The sequence below is a fragment of the Apodemus sylvaticus genome, chromosome 5 (assembly GCF_947179515.1).
Source record: "Apodemus sylvaticus chromosome 5, mApoSyl1.1, whole genome shotgun sequence".
Taxonomy (NCBI): domain Eukaryota; kingdom Metazoa; phylum Chordata; class Mammalia; order Rodentia; family Muridae; genus Apodemus; species Apodemus sylvaticus.
This window is the reverse complement of record NC_067476.1, coordinates 101,675,667-101,703,182: the sequence shown is the minus strand read 5'-3', so window position 1 is coordinate 101,703,182 and position 27,516 is coordinate 101,675,667. Positions and strand designations below refer to the sequence as shown.

Genomic DNA, 27,516 nt, shown 5'->3' with positions numbered 1-27,516 from the left:
GTCTGATGTGGAGGTATACATGCAGCAGAATACTCATACAATTAAATAAATAAATAGATAAATACATACATACATACATACATACATACATACATACATACATACATATAAATGAAAAAAAATTAAGTCTTTCAATAGATTAAAAAAAAAAATCACCATTGGTGGTAGTGCATGCCTTTAATCTCAGCACTTTGGATTTTGGTTTTTTCAAGACAGGGTTTCTCTGTATAGCCCTGGCTGTCCTGGAACTCACTCTGTAGACCAGGCTGGCCTCGAACTCAGAAATCCACCTGCCTCTGCCTCCCAGAGTGCTGGGATTAGAGGCGTGTGCCACCACCGCACGGCTAATCTCAGCACTTTGGAAGCAGAAGCAGGAGGATTTCTATAGAGTGAGTTCTAGGACACTTAGGGCTACAATCAGAAACCCTGTCTCGAAAACCCAAAAACAAACAAAATAGATGAATAAAACTTGGTTCATTTTCAAGTATTAAGCTTGACCTAGGCATTATTCCAGTCACTAGAGAAATGGGTTCTTTGACATGTCTTTATATACCAAGCAAACCTTGTCAAGCTTTTCTTTTTGCATTTTGAATAGTAGAAAAATTTTATACATCTAATATTTATAACATGGAAGAACTCTTTTCAAGATAGACATGATAGCACATGCCTATAACCCCAGCATGAAGTCAGTGTCGATTATACAGTTAGAAATTATCTTAAGAAACAAATGTGCTAGTGCAATGACTCAGCAAGTAAAGTACTTGTCTCTGATGACTTCAACTTGATCCCAAGAATCCAGATCAAAGTAGGAGAACCAACTCCACAGTTGTCCTCTGACCTCCATTAAGTGCTGTGCCTTCTCTCCCTCTCCCTCTCTCTCTCTCTCTCTCTCTCTCACACACACACACACAATTTTCAAACTATATAAAACTCTTCCAGCAAAAGTGATTGGACATTTAGAATTATACAAGTTTGATCTGGCATTATAGAATACTTCTGTAATTTCAGCACTTGGGAGTTAAGAGGCAAGAGGTCTACAAGCTTGAGGCTATTCAGGACAACAAAGTTAGATACTGTCTCAAAAAGTCAAGACACAATTATAATATTTGGTTTTTATATAATTTTAATTCCTTTTTCTGGGTATTTGCCACAATAAATTGTTTTGAGATAAAATTTTGTTATGTAGCCTCAGCTAGCCTCAAAGTCACAGAAGTCCTCTTCAGAGTGCTGGGATTACAGGTATAGGCCACCATGTCCTAATGTTAAATTCTTTACCAACTGACCTCTGATAATTCTACACAGGAATGTTTCATTAACATATAGTAAGTAGAAATACTTTCTATTGCTCAGAAACTTAAAATTCAAGAACATTTTTTGGTTCAAGATAGCTTACCTCTTGATCTTGTACATGCTCATACAGTCTGATTTTTTTCTCATTTGTAGCATCATCTTCTTGAACCCAGGTTCTTTTTTGGGAACTGCAGGTTTCTGTTTTGTTTTCAGATGGCAAAATCTCTTTATGAGATGTGTCAATCGGAGAACTTTCCTCAATGTCCAGGCTAACAGAATCTGATGAAAGTATTTCACTAGGATATATAGGGAGAGTTTCCTCACTTATACACTGAGATAGACTTGAGTTCAGTTTGGCAACAGATCCAATACCTGAATCTTTACTACAGACTGGCTGAGTTTCTAGGTGAGTTAAGTCAGTTGCATCTGCTAGAATCTGCTCCAGGTCATCAACAGCAGTGATACTACAACTTCTTTTGTTTGGTAATTTGGGTAAAAATATTCCTAATGAACATCTTCTCGTTTTGTCTTTAATAGCTGCTTTTAGTGGTACAGATGTAGTTTCAGCCTCATTACAGAAAGTTTTACTTTCTTCATCTCTATCATTACTGGAACCTAGGCTACATATTTCTGTAGCTTGTACTGTACTCATACTATGTGCCTGACTTCCTTTTTCAAGTAACTGTTCTGCAGGAGGTAATAAATGAACAGTCTGAAAGTCTAAAACCTCCACAGCTTTTCTATTCAAATTACTCAGACTTGGTTTGGCACTACTAAAACATGAAACATTAGATGGAACTATAGACTCTAGTACTTCTTCAGCATTGGCATGTGTTTCAATGACTTGTGCTGTCAGGGCTGAGTTACTAGGGCTACGCACATTTGTATTACATTTATCTGTTTCAATACTTTTGTTCAGTTCTTTTTTATAGGTTACAGCAAAGTGTTCCTCATTAGTAGGCATTTTGGGTTCATTATCACATGGAGGTGCAGATACATTTCCTATAAGAAAAGGTAAAGTCTTCTTCCCAGCATTAGATAATATTTCTTCACCCTGATGGGGAGTGTCCTGCTCTTTCTGAGTTGATGGAGGTTGTTGGGCTGAGAGATGAGGCTGAGAAGCAACACTAACATCAACAAAGACCTCCTCCATTCGATCCTTTGCAAGTTTAAGAGCCACATGCTTCGAGTTAAATTTAGCCATCTCCCCAAGAGGCTCTTCTATGACATCTTGACCTTTAAGCAGTGCTATGGCACTTTGAGTAACTTCTTTTGAAGGACAAGGTGCAAAGACAGACAGTTTTTCAGAATCCATGTGATATGTACTTGGTAAAATATCTGCATAAGCAAACTCATTTGGCATTTGGCAATTATAAGCTTTCTTCTTATTTTTAGTATTACCATCCAAATTATGAGAAGAAATAACATTTGGTAAAGAAGAATTCTTGTCACATGATCTAAAACCATCAGCTGTATAACTGCTTGTAAAATCCACATTTTTTCCATCTGTTATATTTGACAGACAGCTTTCAAGTTTAGTTTGTTTCAACGTATTGACCTCCATTTCCTTTCCTTTGACCTCCTCATCTATATCAGCTTTAAAAAACTTGGTTTTCATTGAACTTTGATCACTAAATAATGTATTAGAAGGAATGATAGTTGTCATATGGTGTTTGTGCGCAGCTACTGGCTTTTTGGTGATTTCTTGAATACAGGTATCACCTTCAGAAACACTCCAGTTTTTTGTTTTTGGTATTCCCAAGTTAGTATATTCATGAAGTACTTTCTCTTTGGTTTGACAATCGATGAAAACCTTATGGGACTTGGTGACATCCAGATTACCGAGATTATCCACAAACATTACAGTTTTATCCATAGGTATAGTAGTTATTTCATCTGGTGCAACAGGTTTATATTCTGAAGCAGTGGTTTGACTTTTAGAGAGCTCCATGTCCTCGGGCATATGTGCAGACAAAACTGGTTTGGAAGTTTCTGCCAATGGCACGAAACTGAAATCCTTTCTATCTTCCAGCCTAGTTTCATTATTTGTTTCTACCACAGAACTCTGAGTGATATCTCTATTACTTTTATCATTCTCTGGAAATGTAGTCTTGTCTTTGAGTCTAAGGCTTTTTCTTCTCTGAGTTTTGTCTGACAGTTCATTCAGAAATCCAGGCTTTTGTGCATCATTAGTTTCTTCTCCAGCTCCACTATTAGATCCTTCCTCTAATATTGTTAGCTGGCTGCCTTTTACTGGTAGTTGGTTGCTTTCACTGGTTTTTGAGATGGAAACAATCTCTTCAGCAGTAGACATCTCTTGTGGCTTCTGTAAGCTTTCCTTTTTGGATAACTGAAATTCAAGTCTGTCTGGAAGGACACCTTTCGCCTCTGCTTGGTAGTCAATGAAAACAGTATGGGACTTTGTCATTTCTAGTTCATGATCATCTATAGACATCACAGTCTTATCTAGACCACCAGAAGTTATATTACTGGGTGAAATAATTTTACATTCTAAAGGAGTTGTGTGATTTCTATTGATTTCCATTTCATCCTGTCCATGTGCATACAAAATGGTTTTAGAAGTTCCTCCCAAAGATACTAAATGAGAATCATATTTATCTAATAAAGATCTATGGTTTATTTTAACTGTGCAACCCTTAGTGATATCCATATCATCATCATTACCTTCTGAAAATAATATAGTTTTATCAATTTTCAGCCTACCAGTACTTTTTCTTCCATAAAGTTTGACATTTTGTTTCTCCTTCAGCAATTCTGGCTTATGTATATTTCTGTCCTTTAACATGTCCATATCATTAGTTGTTACTACTCTTGAGTTTCCTCCAGGAATGTTCACAACTGTTTGTCTGCTTTCTGCTGTAAGTTGGCTGTCTCTCTGTTCTAAATTAATTTTACTATGTTCTTGTACTTCAGAAGGACCAAACCCAATTACAATAGTGTGGCTCTTGGTTAGATCCATAGTTTGTACCTCCTCTGAATACATTGTCTTATTATAAGAACAGTCATTATCATCTGAATCTTTCCTCTGTGGTAAAGGAAGTTTAGAATGCTGGCCTATCACTACTTGCTTATCTAAGCTTTCCCACTCATTTGAAGGGCTTTTGCTGTAACAGTAAGATTTGGTGACATTCTTTGATGCTAAGTCAAAAGTTGTAGGAATAACTTGACTTAACTTAGTTGTGTGACTTTTAGTCAAATCCATATCTTCACCTGCTAAGAATTCCATCCTTTTGTCAGCCAATGAAACAGATGAAGCATTTGTCTGACTCTGTTGTAATCTTTCCTTAGATACTTGAGGAACTGTAATATAATTTACATTCATTTTCTCATCTTTTGACATAGTTATAAGATTTTTGAGCATCATTTCCTTTTCAAATATTGGTATAGCTGTTATTTCTTTTTTAATGTTTTCTTGATCATGTTTAAATATCTTATTATCTATTGCAACTGTGTGACTTTTGGTAATATCCATACTATCCTCTTCTGAATAAATAGTTTTCTCCCTTAGTAGGCCAGCATCTGGATTGGTACATGTTTTAGAATACTTATTATCAGTCTTCAGCAATTTTTTTTCCTCTTGCATACTAGATAGACACTTAGTCAGTTCCATTGCATCATTGCTACTAGAATAAAAAATTGTCTTATACTCTTGAACAGCTGGACTAAAACATATAGATTCCGAGGTTATAGCCAATGTGCTGGCCTTTTGATTAGAAATCTTTGTGACTGTTTGAGTTTCTGACTCTATAGGATGACATTTGGTAATACAAATTTTATTTTCAGGGTTTGGGAAGGAGCCTTGGAAAGCAGCATTTAGTTTATCCTTAAGGGCTGTTTTCTTTTCTGGAGCTGTAGTTCTATCAACTGTTGTAACATTCATACCATTTTGAGTTTGTGTTTCTCTTTCAGATAAAGTATTTTCTGATGACAATACCTGTATTGTATAGTTATTTGTCAACTCCATACACTCACTGCCATAAATTGTATTATCACCTTTGATTTCTCCTAGGTTGGCCTCCCTGCATGGAGGAATCCAAGTCTGAATACAGGCTGTATGACACTGGGTCAAATTCATCCCATCATCTTGTTCTCTAAAGATTCTAGTCCTATTACTACTGCTTTCATTTACACTAAGAGATGAATGCATTTGATGTGTTGAAGAGGCACTGTCTGAGTCATTGGAATAAACAGGTATCTCAGCATTTTCCTTATCAAGCTCTGTAGAAGGAAAAGTATTATATTTTCCTGTTTTTAATCTTTTTATGAAGTCAGAATTTATCTTTTCTGAGAAAGTGTTTTGACTCATGGAAATTGTGGGACATGCTAAATCCTTTTTAATTCTTGAATTCGCAGCATGATGCTTTAAATTCTCCAAAAAGGATGTGGTATCTATTTTTGTGGAATTTTCCTTTTTGTTACAATCTGAAAGACCTTTGGTAATCATCACCGTGTGACTTGCTGTCAGATCCATCTGGTTTTCATCTGAAAAGATGACTGTCTGATCATTTGCATGTTTCCTTTCACGGTTGTAGTCTATAATTGAAAGCTGTAATGGAAAAAAAATAGAAAAATTAGACCAAATATAATTTTTTGTAATTTATTATTTTAGTTCATTATTTTATGTATATGGGTGTTTTACCTGCATGTGTACCTATGAACCACTTGCTTGTCTGGTGCATGTGGAGGCCAGAATGTGTCAGATTTCCTGAAACTGTAGTTATATATGGTTGGGAGCTGCCATGTAGGTTACCCAGGTCCTCTGGGAAAGCATCCAAAACACTTAACAACTAAGCCAATTCTTTAGCCCCAAAATATAAATTTTGAAAAAAGTATTTTATAACATGTACTATATACTTTTAAAGATTTGCTTATTTTATGAATACGTGTGCTCTCTCTGCATGTATACCTGCATGCCCAAAGAAGGCATTAGATCCCATTACAAATGATTGTGAACCACCATGTGGTTGCTGGAGATTGAACTCTGGAAGAGCAGCCAATGCTCTTAACTACTGCGCCATCTCTCCAGCCCTTAACATGTACTATATAAGCACAATTAGTAATGGTTTCGAACTATATTGCTTTACTTGGTATAGAATATTATATGTAATTTGTTATTGCATTTTTCCCCTAAGGCTAGGGATGTAGTTCATTTGGTAGAGTGCTTGATTACCATGTTATTATAAAGCCCTAGGATCAAACCCTAGTACAACATAGAGCAGATACGTTAATTCACACCTATAATGGAGGTAGGAGGATCAGCAAGCAATTCAAGGGAGCTGGGCATAGTGGTACATGCCTTTCATCTCAGCACTCTGGGAAGCTGAGGTAGGGGATCTCTGTGATTTTGAGGCTAACCAAGTTTATACAGTGATTTACAAGATAGTGAAGACTACACAATACAGTAAGACCTTATCTCAAAAAACAAAACAAAAAATCAAATCATCCTTAGTTACATAGTAAGTTTCAGGCCAGAATAGGCTGGAGACCTGTCTCAAACATTTTTTTTTAAAAGCTGAAGTTTATTAGTAAGTTTTAGTTTAGGAAAAATTAAAATTCAAAGTTAATTACATGCATTCATTCTACACTAAAAAAATAAAAATCACTGAATGTATGAAATGAAACCATAATGAAAATTCTGTATTGAAAAGACACTTCAACCCTAAATAAAGTCTTAAAAAGGCATCTGTACTGAATAGTCATTCCAACCCTAAGTAAAATCGTAGAAAGGCATAGGTACATGATGGCTAATTCATATTACACTCTATACTTCAGGGGAGGGTCTTGTTTTCAAAGATATAGTCTCTAATTTCTTGTTATTCAAAAATACAGTCTGTGCCCCTGCATGTCAGTGTCATTCAAGATATGCTAGACAAACTAGCACTGGGCTATATCTTCAATAAAAAAAAAAAAAAACCTCCATATTTTAATAAAACTCTAAGATACTTCATGTACTCATTGAAGTTTGAAAGGTCTTGATATTATTTAAATTGGCACTGACTTAATTTTCCTCAATTAACTGAAAATATAGGAAGTTTTAATAGGTTAAGACAATTCCCTTTGGTAAGTTATCTCAAAATTATACCATTATAATAACTGTGAAAGATTAAATTATGAAGATACTTGCATGATTTCATACCTCTTTTTGTTGCATCTGAGTCTGAATTGGAGCACAAAGCAAAGTGTTCATACCTATAAAACAATAAGAAAAAGATTATAGTAAGAAAAACATCACGCCAGGAGTCTTTTTTTCTTTTTTAGGACTGTCATCAGTTAGAAGTATTTATTAGTGTCCTGGTTGGTTGGCTGTCAACTTGACACAAGCTAGAGTTATCTGGAAAGGGGAATCTCAGTTGAGAATATGCAAATCTGTAGGGCCTTTCCTAGATTAATGATTAATGTGAAAAGGCCCAGCTTATTGTGGGTTATGGCATTCCTGACCAGGTGGACCTGCATTGTATAAGAAAGCGAGCTAGGCAAGCCATGTTGAGCAAACCAGTAAGTAGTGTTCCTCCTTGGTCTCTGCTTCAGTTCCTGCCCTGGCTTCCCATCATAATGAACTATAACTACAAACAAAAATAAAACCCTTCCTTGCTAAGTTGTTTTTGATCATGGTACTTAACAGAACAATAAAAGCCTAACTTAAGACAATAGCTATTAAGCTCTTCAGAAGGACTTATGAATTAAGTATCTTTAAAATTGGCAGTGATGGCACATGTCTTTAATCCCAGCACTCAGCTGACATAGGTAGATGGATCTCTGAGTTCAAGGTTGTCCTGGTCTACACATTGAGTTCCAGTATAGCTAGGGATACAAAGAAAAATCCTGTCTCAGCAAACCAAAATAAATAAATAAATAAATAAGGATTTTGAACTCATATTTTTCTCCTTCTCCAATGCTGGAGATCAAACCTAAGATACAGCAAGCAAGCATTCTATTGCTGAGTTATACTGTACTCCCTAAGAGCCTTTTCTTTTTTCTTTTTCCCCCAAGACAGGGTTTCTCTGTGTAGCCCTGGCTGTCCTGGAACTCATTCTCTATACCAGGCTGGCCTTGAGCTCAGAAATCCACCCGCCTCTACCTCCCAAGTGCTGGGATTAAAGACATATGCCACCAAAGCCCAGCTGTTTTAGTTTTTTAGAGTTATTTAGGGCTGGAGAGATGGCTCAGCAGTTAAGAACATTGACTGCTCTTCCAGAGATCCTGAGTTCAATTACCAACAAAAACATGGTAGCTCATAACCATCTGTAATGGGTTCTGATGACCTCTTCTGGTACGTTTGAAGACAGCGACAGTGTACTCACATATATAAAATAAATACAATTTTAAAAAACAAAAACAGAAAAAACAGCATGTTAAAAAAACATTTTTGTGTATGAGTGTTTTACCTGCATCAAATAATCTAGATGAAGAAGAGACATATTTTGGTCATACTCACCAGTAATTGCACAATAATTATCATCTAAATTCTTATTCCTTAAAAAAAAAAAGAATTTTCATATTATTATATTCCAAATAATTATGAAGAATCACAATAGTTGACTTAGAAAGACAGATAGGCATTGTAGATGTAGCCTTTAATCCCAGCATAAAGTAAAAAGCTGGCTGTATAATTAAGTAATCTAATTTATTTAGTTTTCATAAAAGCTACAGGCCAACATATATTTCTATAGATCACTTTTGTAAGAACACTAAAAATAACCGTGGGAAATGGATCATCTGAAGGATAAAAAAAAGTTTACTTTTTGTTGCTCTTTATTTCAATACCAGGGCTATTACTTAATTCAACTCACGCCAAACAATTTTAACTTTAGGGCAGAGAGACAGCATAGAAGTTAAGAGCATTGACTGTCCTTTTCCAGAAGACCTGGATTCAATTCCTAGCACCCACAACTGTTCAAAATTTCAGTTCTAGGGAATCTGACGCGCTCTCCTGGCTTCTTCAAGTACTGCATATACATAGTACACATACATACACGCTGGCAAAACTCTCATATACATAAAATAAAACAAAAACAAAAACACACACAAAATCAAAATTCTTTTCAGAGATGTTTCATGCATGTATTATTAGTTAACAGACAAGTATTCATAAACATGCTACGCATGTGCAGTGAATCTATGCTTACAGAAGTAAACATAAGCACATATGCATATGCTGTTCTAGCTGAGTAATTACATGAAAAATGTGCGATTTATTTAATTAGTTCCTTATGCCATCATAAAGGATCTTTATGCCATCTTTAGGATCCTTTGCATTGCTTGCTATTACAATAAGCTTCAGCGAATCTTACATAGTCATCATTTAAAACATTCTCAAGTTGATTGGTTAAATAAATTTCCACAAGTAAAATTTATACTGGGTGATAAATTTAAGAATCTTTATATAAAAATCAAATTTGTCATCACTAGTAAGACTATACTATAGACTTATTTTTCAGATACATATATAAAATTCTACCATTTTTGTTTCAAATTAATGTCAAGTATTTGACAGAAGGAACGCTAAAATAACAAAAATCTAAACAACTATTTAAATATAGTTAGTACATGTCTTTTACTTACTGTAGAGTCAGCACATTTTTTCTGGCTTCTGTTTCTAAAAATGAAGTAAAAACATAAAGTTGTTCAAAGATAACTGATCAAGTATTAGAAAAGTTATATGAGGTTGTTAAGAGCAAAAGTTTAAAAAGAAGTTATTATTTAACCTTTCTGTCCTCATAACTAAAGGTATAATTAATTTACTTTTTGTTGTTGTTTAGTGAGGGTCTTGTGCCCTTAGTTTTATCTCCTGAGATAGTTTCAAATACACAGGGGTCTAGAACTTGCTATGTTGCCCAAGCTGGTATTGAACTTGTTATCCTTCTTCCTCAGCCCTGGGAATGCTAGGATTACAGATTTGAATCCCCACATCCAGCTAAGGACATATTTTGTGTCTGTTATATGTATTTATTTATGTCGGTATGCATAAATATACATGCACAGGTGTGGGCACATATGTGTAAGCCAGAGCTCAATGTTGTATGTTGTCCTCTATCACTCTCCACTTTATATTAGAGATAGTATCTTTATCTTAACTTGAAGCTCACTGATTCGGTGAGCATAGTTAGCCAGTGAGTTCCAGAGATTCTCCTGTCTTAGTCTCCTTAGTGATAAAACTGAAGGCATATTGTGGCTTGAATGAGAGATGTTCCCCATAGGTTTTGGCATTTGAATACTTGGTTCCCAATTGGCAGCAATGATTGACAGGTTTAGTGTGCCCTGCTAGAGGAAGTGTGTATTTAGTGGCAGACTTTCAGAGTAAAACAGGCTCACCTACTGCCATTTTGATCTATTTCATTCAAAGTTCAAGATGTAAGCTCTCAGCTTACTACTCTAGCCACCATGCCTGTCACTATCCTGACATGATAAACTCTTTCTTCTATAAACTGCCTTGGTCATGGTACTTTATCACAGCAACAGAAAAGTAACCAACACAAGGTATGTATTACTACACTTGGCACCGTCCACCACTTCACCACAACCAGCCTACCCTAGGCTTTTAAATGGGTACTAGAGATCCAGACTCAGGGCCTCATGTAAGTATGGCAATCACCTTACCAACAGAGTGACTTCTCTATCTCTTAAGACAACATACTGAAGTAGTATGATAGAGCTAGCAAAACAACTTATTGGGCAAAGGCATTTGCTGCCAAGTAGGACCCAAACTCAATGTCAGGAGACCACATGGTGGAAAAATAACAGAATTTCAACTGTGCCTTGACCTCCACATGTCTTAGGATGTATGCTTTCTTCACACACACACACACACACACACACACACACACACAGAGAGAGAGAGAGAGAGAGAGAGAGAGAGAGAGAGAGAGAGAGAGATATGTTATAATTATGCAGCCACAGAAAAGTTGTAAAGAAAACAGATTAGCAGGGACTGAAGCTACATATTTACCTGAAATTTCTGAATTTCTCTCTGTTTTTGTATGAGACGCTGTTTGGAATACTCTAGAACAGAAAAAAAAATACTGAAAAGCTTTATTTTAAAATGTTTCCTATAGTTTTATTGACAGCATAAAGTGCTTTTTGTTAGTGTGCAAACTTGTTTCTCTCTTTAATAAATTTCAAAGTTCTATAATTATATGTATTCCAAAGAATTCTTTTGTTTTATTATATTGGTTCATTTACTGAGATGAGCTTAGGCTATGTAGCTTTAGCTAGCCTAACCTATAACTTCCTCTATTGAACAGGCTGAGCTGAGAAGTGGTGGCACACACCAGTGATCCCATTACTCTGAAGGCGGAGGTAAGGGATTTCTGAGTTCGAGGTCAGACTGGTCTACAGAATAAGTTTAAGATAGCCAGGACTACTACACAGAGAAACCTTGTCTCGAAAAAAAAAAAAAAAGAAAAAAAGAAAAACAAACAAACCCCCAACAAATAAAAAAAAAAAAACAAAATCAGGCTGCCCCTGAACAGGAAGAGATCTACCTGCCTCTGCCTCCTAGCTAGCTACTGGACAGATGCAGTAGAGCACACACCTTTAATCCTAGTTTTGGGAGAGTGGTTGGGAGAGTGTGATTCAGAAGCAGGTAGATCTCCATTAGTTTAAAGCAAGCCTGGGCTACTAGTAAACCCCAGGCTAGTCAAAGACATGGTGAGCCCCTGTCTCAAAAAACCTAAAATTTAAAAAAAGGTGTATAATTAACAAATGTGAAAATTAAAGAATAAAAATAATACCAACCAGAAAGATCTAGAAATAAACTACAATCTAATTCTACAAGCAATAATGTACTCTGGATACAGAGTACCAGCGCTCTCTTCTGGCTTCTAGAAGAGCAGCCACCTCAGGTTCCAGCTGCCAAGACAGACTATATTCACTCAAGGCATAACCCAAAACAAACTCTAAAATACAGTTATTTAAATGATATTCCCATAGCATTTAGCTAGCAATGTAGTATGCCTCACAATGAGCTGGTACCAACTCCTGCCTTTTGTCTCTACAAATAATGAACTTGCCCAGCTATGCTAGTGCACACCTTTAGTCCCAATACTCAGGAGGTCCTAGCACTTGGGAGGCAGAGGCAGGTGGATCTTTGTGAGTTCCAGGACATCGATGACCAACTACATAGAGAAATCTATCTCAAAAAACAAACAAACAAAAAAACCAAAAGAACAAAAACATCAAAAAACCCCAATGAACTTTGCACCTAAGTAGCCTTCTGTGAATTTCCAACCCCATCTCAAGTCTATGCCATTTTCAAAACATGTATTTTCGGGGTGGTAGTGTGTTTTTGAGTTTTTGAAATGGGAATCTATATTAGTCTTAAACTCATGGGTTCAAATAAGTCTATCTCTGTGTCCTAAGTAACTGAAATCTCTGTTTTGTTTTTGTTTTTTTAACTAATACAAAACTCTCCTTGCCTCAACTTCCTTGAATATTCATTTGCTTCATTTTGGCTGTGTATTCCCATTGTAACACTGCTATTATTCTCCAATAAATGTTTTACTTCATTTTTCCTGGAAAAAAAGTCTTAGGATAGTTTGTAACTCTAAACTCCTGATACTCCTGTCTCCACCTCCCAAATAATGGGATTACAGACCTGCACCAACACACTCAACATAAATAAATTTTTAAATTAATTTTTAAAAAGACTCATTTATTTATTTAAAGATTTTATTTTATGTATGAGCATACTGTAGGTGTCTTCAGACACACCAGAAATGGTCATGGATCCCATTACAGATGGTTGTGAGCCACCATGTGGTTGCTGGGATTTGAACTCAGGTCAAGAGCAGTCGGTGCTCTTAACCACTGAGCCATCTCTCCAGCCCAACATAAATAATTATTTGAGAATCTCTATTTGTTACATAGGTTATTTATTTGTATTTTTTTACATATCCAATAAGACAATGCATGCATTTAACATAGTATCTGTCACACTAAAACTATTTATTGCTGGGCAGTGGTAGTGCATGCCTTTAGTCTTGGGAGGCAGATGTAGGCAGATTTCTGAGTTCGAGGCCAGTCCAGTCTACAGAGTGAGTTCCAGGACAGCCAGGACTACACAGAAAAACCCTGACTCCAAAAAAAATCATTTTGCATCCACACTCACACATACATCAGACACACACAGCTCTCCAACCAATAATAAGAAATACATTTACATTTTTTATTTTATGTATATTGGTGTTTGTGCACCACATGTACGCCAGGCACACAGAGACAAGAAGAGAGGGCTCAATGCCCTGGAGCTTGAGTTATAGATTAGATAGTTTGAGCCACCATGTGAATGCAAGCAATCAAGCCCAGGTCCTCTCAAGAGCAGCCAGTGTTCTTAACTGTTGAGCCATGTCTCCAGTCCCATAGATATATTTTTTAAAAGGAATTAAAAAAAAAAATGTGCCAGCAAGACATCTCAGTGGATTAAAGTACTTGAAGTGAAAGCTAACAACCTGAGTTCAATTCCCAGAACCCAAAGTGGAAGGAGAGAATTGCCAAAAAGTCATCCCCTGACATCTATACACATGCCAGGGCATGATACATGTACACACTAATAAATTTTAAGTAGAAAGTATTTTCCAGAGGCTGGAAAGATGGCTCAGTGATTAAGAGCACTGACTGTTGTTCCAGAGGTCCTGAGTTCAATTCCCAGCAACCCACATGGTGGTTCATGGAATCTGATGCCCTCTTCTGGTGTGTCTGAAGACAGATACGATGTTCTCATATAAATAAAATAAGAAAAAAATAAAAGGTACTTTTCAAAATAAAGCAAGTTATCTTGAGTTATCTGAGAAGATAACTCAGCCAATAAATAAAGTGCTTCCTGTGTAAACATAAAGACCTGAGTTTAGATTCCCAGCATGCACATAATAAATCTTCTAGTGCTGGGAAGTACAGGAGCCCCCTGGGTCCCATAAGCTCGCCAGTCTAACACACACACACACACACACACACACACACACACACACTTTAATGTTTATTTAAGCAAAACAGAGTATCCAAATAAGTTACCACAATGTATTTGATGAGGGAGAAAACCTGTAACATTTTACTTAATTTTCTTTTTAACTTACTTTATGGTATCTGCAAAGCTGACTCTTCGAGAGCTTTTCCTGGTTCTTGGTGCATTAGATTCCTAAGAGAAACAGTATAGGGTACAATTCTTAATTGCACTGTGAATTAGATCTCCAGACTACTAGGAGTAGGGATCAAATCTTATTTTGAATTAAAAATAGAAGATTTCCAAACAGCCCAATATAGAAGCACTTAATGAACATAAATATGATTTTACAACTTTTTGGGTATTTGCAGTACTAAAGATTAAATCAGTGGTTCATGTAAATATGTATTTTCTTTTGTTGTTGCTTTGTTTGTTTTGAGATAAGGCCTCAATGTATAACCCATGTTGATCTCAAATTCTTTTTTTTTTTCCTCCTCCCACCCTGATCTCAAATTCATAATCCTTGTGCTTCAACGTTCTGATTGCTGGGATTTTAGGTATGTGTTGCCACTCCTAGAGCATGATTTTCAGTAAGAGTTAAAATAAGCATATTATTGGTTTTTGACCTTTTGGCTGAAATCAAGTAGAAATAAGCATACTAACATAAAATATATAACAAGAAAGACTGGACACAAAACAGGAGCTATGTGGCCAGCTACACCGATCTTATTACAATGTATTCTTCTAAAATTACAAATAAACAGCTTTTTGTTTGTTTGTAACACAAGGTCTTACTATGTAGCTATGACTAGCCTGGAACTCTTTATGTAGACCAGGATAAACAGAACTCACAGAGATCAGCTGGCCTCTGCCTCTCTAGTGTTGGGATTAAAAGCATGCAGCACCATGTCTATCTAAAATAGTTTTAATTATAGTAAAATGCACAAAAGTTACTATTTTTTGTGATTGTTTTCATTATTGTAGTCCATAGTCCAGGCTACATTCAAATTTGCCCAAGGATGAATTTGAAATTTCATTTTCCTAGTGCTGAAATTACAGGACTGTGCCATGATACCCAGCTATGACATAATTTATCATCTTAACCACTCTGCCTTGGCAAGTACTTACATTTCTTTGTTAGTGGTAAAAACCATCTTTAAATTTACCATCTTTACAATTTAAAAAATGTGTTTATGTGTGCTTGTGTGAGTTTATGTGCATCACATACATGTAGGTGCAATGGAGGTTAGGAAAGGGTATCAGAACTAAAGTTACAGGTAGTGGTGAGATACCCAGCTAGAACTGAATCTGTGTCCTCTGCAAGGGCAGAAAGTGTTCTTAGCCACTGAGTCATCTCACCACCCTCACCTTTATCAACACTTTTAAAGTATTAGTTCAGTAGTGATAAAAGCATCTTGGTGTGTGTATAACCACTCTCAAGATCTTCATCTTACAAAAAAATAACTATACATACTGAGACTGGAGAGATGGCTTAGTAGTTAAGAGCACATTCAGCTCTTACAGAATATCAGAGTTAATTTCCCATGTTAGAAGGTTCACAACCACCTGCAACTCCAGGTCCAGGAGGGTATCTGACGCCTCTGTGACCTCCGTGGTGCATATGACATACATCAAAATTAAAACAAACAAACAAAAAATACATATTTAGATCCTTCCTCCAAATCCATGGCAACCAGCATTCTATTTTGGTCTCTATCAATTTCTATACCTCATTATCAGTGGTAACAAGAAGAATTTGTCTTTTTTGAGACTTTTTCTTTTCATTTAGTTCTTTAAGATGCTTGTATGCTACTCTGTGTCAGATTTTTAATACCGAATTTCATTATTTATAAAAAGTACATTTTGTTTATTTAGACAAAATCAATGGACACTAGATTTTTTCCTACCTCTTGACTACTGTGATTAATGTTGCTATTAGGACTATGTGTCTCTTTAGGTAGCTGGAGAGGTGGCTCAGTAGTTAAAAATATGTACAGCTCTTGCAGAGAACTCAGGTTTGGTTTCCAGAACTCCAACTGGGAAGCTCATAATTGTCTGTATTTACATCTCCAGAGGATCTGGTTATCTCTTCTGGCTTCTGTAGGCTCCAGGCATATAGAATACATACCCATGTGCAGGCATTCACACATATACATAAATTAAAAATACATCTTAAAAAGAACCAAGAATAGTATGCCATCTATATTAAACAGTCTACATGGTCAAAGGTCTCATCAGTCACAGCAGGCATGACAGATAGTAGATAAAGTACTTGCCACAGAAGTGAGAAAACTAAATTTCCAATCCCTAATATCCAAGTAAAGAGTTATACATGGAGGCCAGATAGCTCAACAGGTAAAGGCATGTACTAGATCCTGTTCTAGGTTAAAGAGTTAAAATACTATTCCCTATTCTAATCCTAGCAGAGGTTAAATTATTAGCAACAAATGAAATTTTAAAATTATAAATGCCAATTTATTTAATAATTTGGGCTTTTTTTTTTTTTTAACACTCTGCCCCAGGGCCTCATGCACAGTAGATAAGCATTCTGTCACTGAGTTACATCTCTAGCTCAGAAGTATTTGGACAAGAACATGGAAACTATGAAATACTTACTTCTACAATTTAAATGGGAATCATTTATAGTATCTCTTCATATAATTAATAAAATTCATGATGATCTCTGAAGCCAGGCATGATTAGACAGAACTCTCTAATCCTAGCACTTGGGAAGCTCAAGTGGAGAACTGCCACAGGTTCAAGGTCTCTCTAGTCTACGTAAGTGAAACCTAATCTCAGCATACCAAGTCCTCCAAAATAAAATCACTGAAATTGCAAAGCATTTACACTAGAGACTTACCTGGACTGTTTCATTTCCATATTTGAGGTCTTGAAGAGGACTCCTAGGGGGTTTCAAAATCTAGAAGCAATCATTAGAATTAGTCAAGAAAGTTTAATGTAGCTACTAGTCAATTTAAGTTATATGAGTAGAGAGCTAAAATTTCAGTTAAAATCCCTGAGAGCCTTCAAAGTCATTATATACTGTTGGGTAACTGATTTAAATATCTGACATTTATGCCTTCTCCTGACCCACTCACCCAGATTCTTTTGCACAAAATCATCTAAGTATTCTAAGTATTCTAAGTAACACACCACACCAACTCAAGGGTACTGAAACCATCCAACAGTCTGCAGTTTGTTTGTTCATGATGTACAGTTCAGGAATGAGGATGTGCCCTTACAGGATAATCACACCAACACAATTCCCTTCTAAGTCCTATTTCATATCTTGAGAAAATACATCAAACTCTTCACATAGAACTTAAACATAGAAATAGGAAGTGCTAGATATATCATGGCAATCAGAGATAAATTACACATAAATAGTGACATAAATTATGCCTGTTAGCAAAAACTACGCAAAAGTAGTTGAAATAGAAAAACAGTTAAGAAAATCCCAGCAAAGTTATGTTAGAATCCCTTATGGGTAATTTCTGCATATAGGCATCCTATACCATTGCATTTTTCAGTTTCATAATCTAATATGAAATTACTGTGTAAATCAACTTGAGTGAACTTTTGTCTTGCAATAGTTTGAATGCCAGGTTAAATATGTATATTTTAAAAAGAAAGAAACATACATTTTAAGCACTTATTGAAATATAACTTATTACATAAACATTTAAAAATTTCACAATGCTGTAGAGATATGCTAACAAAAAGTTTATTAAATTACAAAAAGTCAAAAATATAAATTTTAGTACATTTACTGAAAATGTATAACCAGACCATTTGAATCTTTACCCAGAAAGCAGTAAGAAAGTAGCTGGGATGCCAAAGTAAAGCCACAATCAAAATTCCTGTAATTGTATTAAGTAAAAAAGTAACATCTATTAATTTAAATAAAAATATTTCTTACTGATTGTCTTCTAACAGGCCTCTGTGTATTGTCACTAAAAGAAAAAAGGAAAAGTTATTGTTTATGTGGATAAACAACTGAATTTCTTTTCTTTTTTTTTTTTTTTTTTTTTTTTTTTTTTCCGGTTTTTGAGACAGAGTTTCTCTGTGTAGTCCTGGCTGTCCTGGAATTCACTCTGTAGACCAGGCTGGCCTCGAACTCAGAAATCCACCTGCCTCTGCCTCCCAAGTGCTGAGATTACAGGTGTGCGCCACCACACCCGGCTCTTTTTTTTTTTTTTTAATGTTTTTTTTTGGATTTGGTTTTTTCAAGACAGGGTTTCTCTATATAGCCCTGGCTGTTCTGGAACTCACTCTGTAGACCAGCCTGGCCTCAAACTCTGAAATCCGCCTGCCTCTGCCTCCCAGAGTGCTGGGATTACAGGCGTGCGCCACCACCACCTGGCCAACAACTGAATTTCTAAAAGCTGTCATCACTTCATCCCTTATGTGTTATAAGACATCGAATTCTGCATTTAAGAATACAATGTTTTAAAGGCACGTTGTGGTCAAGCCTGGTGATACAGGCTTGTAATCACAGCTTTTCAGAGGCTGAAGCAGAAGGATCACAAATTTGGGGCTTGCCTCAGATAATAATAAGTTCAAGGCGAGTCTTAGCAATTTAGTGAGACCCTGTCTCAAACCAAATGTAGAAGACCAAGGATTAAGGTTCAGTGGTAGAGCATTCACCTAGCATGCATGAAATCCTAAATTTAATTTCTAGTACCAAAGGGGTGGGCACAGAAGAATCTAAGAATATAGTTTAGTGGTAGTTCTTACCTAAAGATCACTGCCATTATATTCTACTAGTTAACTGATCCAAGGAGGAATATGAGATTTGTTGCCTACATGGTTTTTCAAGAAAAACTGAAAACCTAATTATTGTATAAAGTCTTGAGATTTTTGCAATTTTGGTAATTATCTGAAAAATTAAGTATCATATAAATATTAAAAATTAGGAACAGATGAGGTGGCACATACCTTTAATCCTAGTACTCTGAAGGTGGAGGCAGGCAAAACTCTGAGTTTGAGGCCAGCCGGGTCTAGATATGAGTTTCAGGCCAGCCAAGGGCTTCACAGTAAGTATCTGTCTCAAACAACATTGTTTTGTAGGTTGCAAACAGTTTATGGTGCCAATTTTGGAGAAATTAATTCATCTCATAAGACCTTAATGAGATGGGAGGTGGTGTCTATGAAAATCCTTCAAGTCCTAAGTTCTTAACTCTAAATGAAAATATAAAGACAGATACCAGAAAGGCTATCACATTGTAACACTGACTTCTTTTACTTGGAACAAAATAAAAAACAATTTCAGACATTACTGATAGTTCTTAACTAATTTGAAATGACCTTTTTGTAATAGAAAATAACATTTCAGCAGCACTGAATCAACTTACTTCTCTTCATTAGCCTCTGCATATATCCCATCCATTTTTGAAAACTATTTTTTCTGTAAAAAAAAAAAAGACACATAGTATTAACAAGTAAAAAAATATAATCTATAGGAGATTAGGGAAATGGGTATAACTTTAGAGTTATTTTGTAAAGAAGACCAAAAATAAGAAGCAAAGACTACATTGTGAGCTCTAAAACATGAGAAATTTAGGACAGTATCATGTTATACTTAATACTAGAACTTTTATACTCAAAGACAAATTCTAAGCCAGGTATTATGGTCATCCTTATAATCCTAGTATTTGGGGGTGGGGGGCAGAGGCAGGACCAGCAAGAGTTCAAGACTAGTCTCAGTTACATATCAAGTTCCAAGTCAGCCTGGACCATATCAGGAAGCCAGCCTTCTTGTCCTCCATCCCTAGCCCCCGATTCAAGATAAAATTTGTAGATTAACTCTGAGCACAATGATATGGACTTTCTGATAAAAATTTAGTCTAGCTTGTATGATAATCCAATAATATAATACTTGGATTACATAATAATTCAACCTCTAAATGGAAGTCAATCAGATACCTAAAATAGTGGATATATCTTAGGAAAATTGAACTATGCTGGGTATGACAGTACATAACTATAATCCCAGCACTCAGGAGATAAGAAGCAAGGAGAGTTGCTACAAGAACGAGGATTAAAAACATATGCCACCATATCTGTCCCTAATTTTTAACATATACATGATGTGTCAGGAGCCAACAAGCTAATAGCAAGTGATTTCCTGAGATGGTCTGCCTTGGATTTAAAAAAAAAAATCTATGATGGATTTGCTCCAATAGACAAGGACTAGGAAAGAGTCCTGCTATAAATATGCTTTTCCTGGTATCATTAAATATATAAAACAATCACTAGGTATTAGCCCACCCTTTTGAGTAGATCTCTGCAGAACGAAGATATACAATCTTGTAGTGATGCTATATAGACAAACAGATGACTTCTTAATGACAATCCTATAAGAATTCCTAAAATTATATCAGTATTTATTAAGTTCTTTTATAGTGGAACTGCTATTAGGTCCTTTCTGATAGTCAAAACTGCAATGAAAACTCTGTCAGGTTTTAGTGTCATGAGTTGATTGCTTCTGAGATAGTAAGCAGGCACTCTACTAAGCAGAGCACATTCCAAAAGGTTGCAAAACCACTGACCAAAGGTCATAAAAAGAACTAACAATGTATTATAGGTGCTCGGACAGAAGATAAAATATTGACTGGGTTTATCTATACAAAACTTCACTAATAACTTATTTATGGTTTTAACCCTCCATGAGCTGTGACAGGTGATGAATGTTTAGCCAGATAGTTACTCCTAATGAATATGCATTCTCTGTTGTAAACGTATTTATGATTTGAATTTATGTATATAGTGACGAACTTTTTACCATGTGATCATATATAAGTGCCGAGGACAAAGAGGAGAGCAATTCTCCTTGCCCCACTTTTCTTGGCGTTATTCTCCTTATCCCCTCTTCTCAGCACTCCTTGTAACACTTGACCCAACCCCTTATCCCCCTTTTCTTACAAGCCCCATTCCCATTTTTCTTAGAGAGCTTTTATAGGAAACTTTTTATAATTTAGAAATAAACTCTAACATCACTTTTCAAAGTGTCCCTTTCTCTTCCTGTGGCTTCAACTAGCAGGCTGAAAGTTAGAGCTGCACAGTTCCTGCGGAGATAGAACAAAGACCACTTTACTTCCTCTCCTGATATTTTAGGATGAGGTGCTAACAGTTTCTAGCCTCAGAGGAACTCAGAAGGCAGGTCAACTACTGCAGCTAAGTGACTTAGATTTAAGATAGGAAAACATTTTATTATTATACAGCAACCCTAATTACCTTATAAGACAAATCTTACCCCTACGGATAGATGCTCTTCCAGCTCCGCTGCCTCAAGAAGAACCAAGAAGACCTGCCAGGGCTGGCCCCCTGGCAATGAAGCTTAATATTTTAGTTAACTGCCCAAATTGCAAAAATCTCAAGATTTTTTTTCATCTTATAGAATAAATAGGTTTTCAGTTTTTCTTGACAACTCAAGTGTGACGACAGCACAATTCACATTCTCTAAGTTGCCTGGGTAGCCTTGAACTCATTCTGTACAAGGCTGTCCTTGAACTTTTAATTCTCCTATCTCAGTCTCTGAAGCAACCTTAATTTCAGGAAAGTAGACTAGTTCCAACAATATTAATGTTTTATATACTATAGTCAATTATTCACATTGGAATTTTACTCACTATGTAGTGAGTGGAATTGGAAGTGGAAATCTACTTCCCATAGGAAGAACAACAATATCAACCAGACCCCCCCAGAGCTCCCAGGGACTAAGCCATCAATCAAGGAGTACACGGCTCCAGCTGCATGTGTAGCAGAGGATGTCCTTGTCAGGCATCAATGGAAGGAAAGGTCCTTGGTCCTATGAAGGCTTGATAGATGCCCTAGAGTAGGAGAATCAAGAGCAAAGAGATAGGAGTGCGTGGGTGGGTGGAGGAGCACCCTCATAGAAGCAGGAGGAGGGAGAATGGGATAGGGGGTTTCCAGGAGTGGGGAGAAATGTGGAAAGGGGATAATTTGAAATGTAAATAAAGAAAATATCCAAAAAAAAAAAAGATAGCTCAGCAGATAAAGGCACTTGTCATTAGACTTAGCTACCCAAGGTCAATCGCTAGAACCTACACGGTAGGAGAGAACCTGAACAGGCTCCCATTAAGTAAGCCTCTGACCTCCACATCTGCAGTATAACACACACACAAAATAAATACATAGAAGATTTTTTCTCACTGCATGCATTAACTAAAACTTTACTTTCAGGTAAGAAAAAACATGTCAATTGGGCAGTGGTGGCACACACCTTTAATCCCAGCACTTGGGAGGCAGAGGCAGGTGGTTTTCTGAATTCGAGGCCAGCCTGGTCTACAGAGTGAGTTCCAGGACAGCCAAGGCTATATAGAGAAATCCTGTCTCAAAAAACAAAAACAACAACAAAAAATCTCTGGTTTAAAATTAATAGCTATAAAATTTGACAACTACTACTAGCCATTTCTAACATTAAATTAAAACCATATAGACTACTAATAGTCAATGTTCTTACTTTTAACAATAAGAAAAAAATAGGACCTAAAAGATAATATTTTATTTCACAGATTTTTTCACATACAATAAAAGCCAAATTTAGGGAACAGATCTTCATAGTAAGTCTGAATTTAAGTCTGAAATAAATATTTGGGTTTGAAGATTCTGTTGTTGTCTATTTCTTTTGGGTTTTATTTATTTATTTATTTATTTATTTATTTATTTATTTATTTAAATGTACATTGGTGTGAAGGTGTCAGGTCTTCTGGCATATAGTTACAGTTATGAACTGCCCTGTAGGTGCTGGGAATTGAACCCAGGTCTTCTGAAAGAGCAACCAGTGAGTGCTCTTAACCACTCAGCTATCTCTCCACCCCATTTTTGGTTCTTAAGATAGTCTCACTATGTAGGCCTATCTGGCCTGGAATTCAATATATATAGACCATTTTGACCTCAAACTCACAGACTGATCTTTCTGCCTTTACCTCCTGAGTGCTGAAGTTTAAAGCAAGGATCACCACAACTAGCTTGGCTGCTTTAAACTAAATGTACATGAGTGTTTTGTTTGCATGTATGTTGGTGCACCACACTTGCATCTAGTTATCTGTAGAGGCCAGAAAAGGAAACTGAATCCCCTAGAACTGGAATTAGGGACAGTTGTGAGATGCCATGTAAGCACTAGAAACTGAATCAAACCCCCTGACAAGGGGCAAAGAGACACCTTGTTGGTGATATTGTTCCTATATTAAGCAGGGACAGAGTAGATGGCAACACTTTGTTCATCCTAGCTTGATTAAAGGTGTGTGCCAATCACACCCAGCTGCAAAAAAATAGTTTTATGGTTGAGGGTCACCACAACCTGAGGATCTGTATTAATGAGCTGCAGCATTAGGAAAGTTGAGAACCACTGCTCTACAGAAAAAATTTCAAGTTCAGCTTGTCTCTTATAGGAATAGTTTCAAGTTCTATACTCAAAATAGATAAGTAGTAGGAAATATTAATCCAAGGTAACGTAACCTAAACATTGTTGTTTGAAAGTCTTTGCTGGTTGGGGTGGCGCACACCTTTAGTCCCAGCACTTGGGGGGCAGAGGCAGGTGTATTTCTGAGTTTGAGGCCAGCCTGGTCTACAGAGTGAGTTCCAGGACAGCGAGAGCTACACAGAGTTGTCTTAAAATAACTGGAAAAAAAAAAAGAAAGAAAGTCTGTCTTTGAGAATCATTCTTCTCCAACTTGTGGACTAGTTACCACTTAACCAATGAGATTCAAAACTTTCTGGACGTCTGTAATTTCATTAAATGTGTATTTTACTATATAACCCACCTTTAACAAAACAGGCCAAGCCCCTAGATCACTGTAGTAAGCCTTACTTATAAAATGCTTTTGAAAAATAAAAAATAAAAAAAATAAAATGCTTTGATCACATTCATACTAATTATTATCTAGAAAACTGTACATTTGGCATTTAGGGGTATAATTATTGCATATACTTACAGATTTTTACTTATATACTTATAGGTTGTTGGATACTACTAGTTTTTTAAACAGTCATTCTTGAAATCTATCAGGCACTGTGTGAACTAATTCAAAATAGTGTCTATCTACATTACGATCAATTATAATAATGCATCTTTGTGAAGTAAGAGTTTTGGCAACTGGTATGAATAAAAGCTAATGGGCTTAATTAGTAACCTGATTATTTAAGAAAAAAGTTTATTATCTTTTCCTTCAACTTACATTTATCAAATGGCTACCAAGTTGTTAGGACATACTCATTAAATTTATTGAACCTAGCTATATAAAAATGAAGCCATTAAGTATTTCTTTTTTTTTTTTTTAAGATTTATTTATTTACTATATGAAAGTACACTGTTGCTGTCTTCATATACCCCAGAAGAGGGCATTGGCTCTCATTACGGAACCACCATGTGGGTGCTGGGATTTGAACTCAGGATCTTGGGAAGAGGAGTCAGTGCTATTAACTGCTGAGCCATCTCTCCAGCCCAAGTATTTCTTTTGGACTGTTTGAACCAAAAAGTTTGAGACCCAATCTAAATAATCCAGGGGTCTACAGATCATCAACAGTGGGCCAAAACAGTCTTTGAGAACTTTCTTTTAACTGAAGAAAATAAACGACAACAGTAAAACAACATGTAGCATACTGATCTGCAGCAAGCAGAGGTGAAAATACTATCTGGTTCTTTGTCCATTCCTGAATTTATACAACCAAAATCTACAGCAAATATTTTCCACATTCTCCACTGATATAGACTCTAGACCTATGCTGTCAAATTCAATGATTATATATAATGAAATTAAGATGAAACAAATTAAAATTCAAGTGTTTGGTAGCCATACTACATTCCTTTGATAATCATATTTTAAATGTTCCAAAAATGATTGCTAATGGATAGCATGTTGGACAATGCAGATATAGAATATCATTATTACAGAAAATTCTATTGCAAAGGCTTGTCCAGATCAGTATCTGAAGTCAATACCTTCTCTTATTCTTAGCCTCAAACACATCATTTATATCACCATTCCAAACATTCTACTCCATTTACGTGTCATCTTGTAAAGGTTGCTAACCATTCATACTCAGGAAGTACATTGCTTGAACCTAACCTTTAATGACCAAAAATCTTATGATATATTTCCTTCCATATCTATAAATCATCCCTCCAACAATCTGACCAATGAAATGCCAGCTCCCCGAAGTCTACTCTAGCACAAGACATACAAGAAACTCAACCTACATGAACCTACAAGACATACAAGAAACTCAAATGAACCAATTTAACTGAAATGAAAACTTCAACCTTAGTGTCTAGAATAAACTGCTACTTTGGTTTTATCTCTGCTTACGGCTGTCTTATTGCTGTGAAGAGACACCAGGACCACAGCTCTCATAACAGGAAGCAGTTAATTGGGGTGTTGCTTACAGTTTCAGAGACATATATAGTAGTCATTATGGGGAACCTGGCAGCAAACACAGTGCTGAAGGAGTAGCCGAGGACTTCCACAAACAGTAGGCAGAGCTTTGGAAACCTCAAAGCTCAACCCCGGTTAACACAACTTCTCCAACAAGACCACCTCCTAATCCTTTCAAACAGTGCCACTCTCTGTTGACTAGGCATTCGAATATATGAACTTAAGGAAGCCATCCTTAGTCAAACCACAACGTCTAATACATTTTAAAAATTGCAGTAGGCAATATTTTTCTTCCCATCCAAAGGGAATCCAAAGCCTTTTGGATGGGAAAGGAATTTTATGTAATCTAACACAGTGATGTTGTCTTTATTAATGTTGGACCAGCAGAAACCCGAAACTCTATTATTGTGCTCAAACGGAGCCTGGAATTTAAATAAGGTTCACTCACCGCCTTCAAACCACTGAAGCAGGGAACATCGGTGAGAAACACGTAGCACAGGGAGATGGAGAGACAGTGGAACCAGAGCCCGGAGCCCGGAGGAAAGATGGTGGGTGGGTGGGGCGAGCCCGGAGGCCCACGGTGCCCCGCGCGCAAGGCACGAACCCGCTCGAGTCGGGAATGGAGCGGCGCTGGGAAAGGAGAAGCGAAACGCGGCGGTCCCGGTGGAGGAGGAGAGCCGGCCGTTGGTGGCCGCGCGTTCCGGTCCGCCGCAGGGCCTTCCTGAGACCGCCGCCCGGCCGGCCGACTGCGCCCTCAGCAACCCGCGCCCGCCCTTCAGCACTCAGACAAAACCTAAGCCGTCTGGGCCGCCCAGAACAAAAAAGAGCGTTCTAAGCCGCCACAGGCCTCCGGCTTGACTTGTCTGGGGTCCGCGCGCTCCTCGGAACCGGACGTCACTTCACAGCGTCCCGCCTCGGTCTGTGAAGTATTCAAATCTAACCGCCAGAGTAATGCGCATGCCCAATGCTGCACGCCGCGCAGACCCCGCCCCTTCGGCGCCAGACCGGCCCCACCCCTAAGACTTATTTAAACTTTTCAGTCCTCGTCTGCACTGACTTAAGTTCCCTCGGGTTTTTCTCCTTTTCTACAGAAGTTTCTTCGCTTCTACTATTCCAAGAACGGCCATCTTCCTTCGACTGTTTGCATAGTAAACAATCGCACTGTTGGCTTCCGTACAAAATGGCGACTTCCATGATATTGCGTCACATCACTCTGTTACTACTCCCTATAGCTACCAGGAAGAGAAGAGCTTCTGGGACGAGGTGGCCGAGTGGTTAAGGCGATGGACTGCTAATCCATTGTGCTCTGCACGCGTGGGTTCGAATCCCATCCTCGTCGGTGCACTTTTGCTAATTAATGTAACGTGATTTTATAATTCACAGGATGGAAGTGGTTGAATATTGCTTCAGGTTTTAATTCCAATCAGATTTTATCTAACAAAATTAGTCTCAGCATAGAGGTGTTTTAGTTGGTGATATTGGAATTTGAAGCATTTTGATATTTGAAATCAATTGAAGGAATTGAGACTTTTGAAAGGCTCCTTTTGGAACGTTATGATTCACAGATGAAGAAAAAGCAGAGAAAGAGACGTTTTCTAGTAACTTAATGTCTTACAAAGTAAAATAATAGGACAAAGAATATAACTATAGCTCACGTGTTTAGTGGTGGTCTGGAACATGGAATGACCTAGCTCTGAGATGAATGATTTCAGTGTTTAATGAGCTCTTACTCTGCGGGCTTTGTTTTGTTTTTTGTTTTTGTTGTTATTTTGAGACACAGTCTCATTGTGTAGTCCAGACAGGACTCAATTCAAAATCACCCTGCCTTGTCTTCCCAAATGCTAGGATTACAAAGCTATCCCTCCACACTGG

General features: G+C 36.9%; 1 protein-coding gene and 1 non-coding gene across 4 annotated transcripts in view; one reads left to right on the top strand and one right to left on the bottom strand.

Annotated features, from left to right (window-relative positions):
* Positions 1 to 26,573, bottom strand: part of Knl1 (kinetochore scaffold 1) — a 58,869-nt gene extending 32,296 nt beyond the window's left edge. For 2 of the 3 annotated variants that reach the window (XR_007977922.1, XM_052183255.1), the window contains exons 1-10: positions 26,093 to 26,573; positions 19,600 to 19,652; positions 18,165 to 18,198; positions 17,106 to 17,165; positions 14,379 to 14,440; positions 11,258 to 11,310; positions 9,874 to 9,907; positions 8,747 to 8,784; positions 7,448 to 7,500; positions 1,394 to 5,857 (exon numbers count right to left, since the gene is read on the bottom strand). Coding sequence is in view for 2 of the 3 variants with exons in the window: in XM_052183255.1 (XP_052039215.1) it covers positions 1,394 to 5,857; positions 7,448 to 7,500; positions 8,747 to 8,784; positions 9,874 to 9,907; positions 11,258 to 11,310; positions 14,379 to 14,440; positions 17,106 to 17,165; positions 18,165 to 18,198; positions 19,600 to 19,634 (4,833 nt within the window). In the remaining variant the exon portion in view is untranslated. Of the gene's footprint in view, positions 1 to 1,393; positions 5,858 to 7,447; positions 7,501 to 8,746; positions 8,785 to 9,873; positions 9,908 to 11,257; positions 11,311 to 11,842; positions 11,935 to 14,378; positions 14,441 to 17,105; positions 17,166 to 18,164; positions 18,199 to 19,599; positions 19,653 to 26,092 lie in introns of those variants that run through there. The other variant, XM_052183256.1, reaches the window with a different exon arrangement.
* A 328-nt stretch (positions 26,574 to 26,901) lies between these two features.
* On the top strand, positions 26,902 to 26,983 carry Trnas-gcu (transfer RNA serine (anticodon GCU)). Its single transcript has one exon. It is a non-coding gene; the product is annotated as a tRNA-Ser (tRNA).
* The last annotated feature ends 533 nt before the right edge of the window (positions 26,984 to 27,516 follow it).